Source organism: Homarus americanus, unplaced genomic scaffold (assembly GCF_018991925.1).
Source record: "Homarus americanus isolate GMGI-L3 unplaced genomic scaffold, GMGI_Hamer_2.0 scaffold5762, whole genome shotgun sequence".
Taxonomy (NCBI): domain Eukaryota; kingdom Metazoa; phylum Arthropoda; class Malacostraca; order Decapoda; family Nephropidae; genus Homarus; species Homarus americanus.
Window position 1 is genome coordinate 1 of NW_024755087.1, and position 3,259 is coordinate 3,259.

The 3,259-nt window shown below is 40.2% G+C and overlaps 1 protein-coding gene across 1 annotated transcript; it reads left to right on the forward strand.

Annotated features, from left to right (window-relative positions):
• Positions 1–433: 433 nt before the first annotated feature.
• LOC121856422 (rho family-interacting cell polarization regulator 1-like) lies at positions 434–2,306 on the forward strand. The gene is made up of 5 exons (XM_042352020.1): positions 434–1,012; positions 1,138–1,165; positions 1,559–1,624; positions 1,925–1,951; positions 2,260–2,306. Exons 1-5 carry the CDS (start codon positions 434–436, stop codon positions 2,304–2,306), a joined length of 747 nt encoding a protein of 248 aa, XP_042207954.1.
• Positions 2,307–3,259: the final 953 nt, after the last annotated feature.

Below are 3,259 nucleotides of genomic sequence, written 5' to 3' on the forward strand. Positions count from 1 at the left end.
GCTGAGTAAGTCTGTAAACCATGAAGACGTCTCCTGAAACCTGAAGTGTGTGTGTGTGTGTGTGTGTGTGTGTGTGTGTGTGTGTGTGTGTGTGTGTGTGTTTTGAGTGCGTGCTGATGTGCATGTGTGTAAGTGTGTGTGTCTGTGTTTGAGTACGCGCTCGTGTTTCATGTGTGTGTGTGTGTGTGTGTGTGTGTGTTTGTGTGTGTGAGTACGCGCCCGTGTGTTTGTTTCCGTGTATGTTTAATTCGAGCCATAAATACATTTTGATAATAATTTCAGCTTGACAATGTAACTAGCTACAAGATTTACGATAATTGGCGCCTCGCACACTTTCAGCTCTTCCTAAACCCTTGTCGTAAATTCCAGTCATAAATAAAGTTTATAGCAGCTAAGGTCCAGACAAGAGTAGTGTTGGGTCTCGTGCTCTGTGATGTATGTTCTCCAACTCTGCTCTTGCATCATTGGTCCAGTCAGTGCTTCCACAGCAGCCAATCATCATCCATCAGAAACAATCATTGGTCCAGTCAGTGCTTCCACAGCACCCAATCATCATCCATCAGAAACAATCATTGGTCCAGTCAGTGCTTACACAGCAGCCAATCATCATCCATCAGAAACAATCATTGGTCCAGTCAGAACTTCCACAGCCGCCAATCATCATCCATCAGAAACAATCATTGGTCCAGTCAGAATTTCCACAGCACCCAATCATCATCCATCAGAAACAATCATTGGTCCAGTCAGAACTTCCACAGCAGCCAATCATCATCCATCAGAAACAATCATTGGTCCAGTCAGTCCTTACACAGCAGCCAATCATCATCCATCAGAAACAATCATTGGTCCAGTCAGTCCTTACACAGCAGCCAATCATCATCCACCAGAAACAATCATTGGTCCAGTCAGAACTTCCACAGCACCCAATCATCATCCACCAGAAACAATCATTGGTCCAGTCAGAACTTCCACAGCAGCCAATCATCATCCACCAGAAACAGTCATTGGTCCAGTCAGAGCTTCCACAACAGCCTATCAGCATCCATGTTACAGGCATGATCGAAGAATCTGAGTGTTACAGGTATGATCGAGGATTCTGAGTGTTAGAGGTATAATCGAAGACTCTGAATGTTACAGGTATCATCAAGGTCTCTGAGTGTTACAGGTATGATCAAGAACTCTGAATGTTACAAGTATGATAGACGACTCTGAGTGTTACAGGTATCATCAAGGGCTCTGAGTGTTACAGGTATGATCAAGGACTCTGAATGTTACAAGTATGATAGACGACTCTGAGTGTTACAGGTATCATCAAGGGCTCTGAGTGTTACATGTATGATCAAGGGCTCTGAGTGTTACAGGTATGATCAAGGACTCTGAGTGTTCCAGGTATGATCAAGGGCTCTGAGTGTTACAGGTATGACAGAAGACTCTGAATGTTACAAGTATGATAGACGACTCTGAGTGTTACAGGTATCATCAAGGGCTCTTGAGTGTTACAGGTATGATCAAGGACTCTGAGTGTTACAGGTATGATCAAGGACTCTGAGTGTTACAGGTATCATCAAGGGCTCTGAGTGTTACAGGTATGATCCAAGGTATGATCAAGGACTGAGTGTTACAGGTATGATCAAGGGCTCTGAGTGTTACAGGTATGATCAAGGGCTCTGAGTGTTACAGGTATGATCAAGGACTCTGAGTGTTACAGGTATGATCAAGGGCTCTGAGTGTTACAGGTATGATCAAGGGCTCTGAGTGTTACAGGTATGATCAAGGGCTCTGAGTGTTACAGGTATGATCAAGGACTCTGAGTGTTACAGGTATGATCAAGGACTCTGAGTGTTACAGGTATGATCAAGGGCTCTGAGTGTTACAGGTATGATCACTCTGATTGTGGTATGATCAAGGACTCTGATTATTACAGGTATGATCAAGGACTCTGGTGTTACAGGTATGATCAAGGACTCTGAGTGTTACAGGTATGATCAAGGGCTCTGAGTGTTACAGGTATGATCAAGGGCTCTGAGTGTTACAGGTATGATCAAGGGCTCTGAGTGTTACAGGTATGATCAAGGACTCTGATTGTTACAGGTATGATCAAGGACTCTGAGTGTTACAGGTATGATCAAGGACTCTGAGTGTTACAGGTATGATCAAGGACTCTGAGTGTTACAGGTATGATCAAGGACTGTGAGTGTTACAGGTATGATCAAGGACTGTGAGTGTTACAGGTATGATCAAGGACTCTGAATGTTACAGGTATGATCAAGGACTCTGAGTGTTACGGGTATGATCAAGGACTCTGAGTGTTACAGGTATGATCAAGGACTCTGAGTGTTACAGGTATGATCAAGGACTCTGAGTGTTACAGGTATGATCAAGGACTCTGAGTGTTACAGGTATGATCAAGGGCTCTGAGTGTTACAGGAATGATCAAGGGCTCTGAGTGTTACAGGAATGATCAAGGGCTCTGAGTGTTAGTCATTTATCTACACAGTTTGTCTATATGCTATTTAGTTACGGTTCATTTATAATAAAAACTAAATTTAATAGAATATTTTACAATTAAATTACTTATATTACCATTAGTTTATAGTCACGTATTATGCCTCGTGTGAGTGTTTGCTGACAGCGCCAGTTATTACCCAAACGTTACCCCGTATGTCCCTGCAGTTGACAGAACTGTTAACCCATGTCCCGGTAATTGTGTTTAGAATAGGTCGCAGAACTAAGGCAAGACGAACTATCATTATGAAGTAAGTAAATCTTCTCTTTATTAACATCTAATACATAGTGTTCCATTATCATAACGCAGCAATTACAGACGTCGGCGATAACAAGTGTTCCCAGTATATACAGTATAATTAATGCTTTTAATGTCTCCCTGGTGGACTACGTGTAACACTGTATACTAACTACTTATTGAATTATGATAATATACTAGTGGTAATTGATGATATATATATATATATATATATATATATATATATATATATATATATATATATATATATATATATATATATATATATATATATATATATATATATATATATATATATATATATATATATATATATGAAAACAAGAAAAGAAAGCAAAGCTTTCGTGCAATTCACATCAGGCCCTTCAAAAGCAGTAAATACACGAGGTACTTGCTAGCGCCTTTTTCTCTTCCTTGGCTTCATCATTACAATATAGATCACGCGCACCTAGTGATTTACTTGCATATATATATATATATATATATATATATATA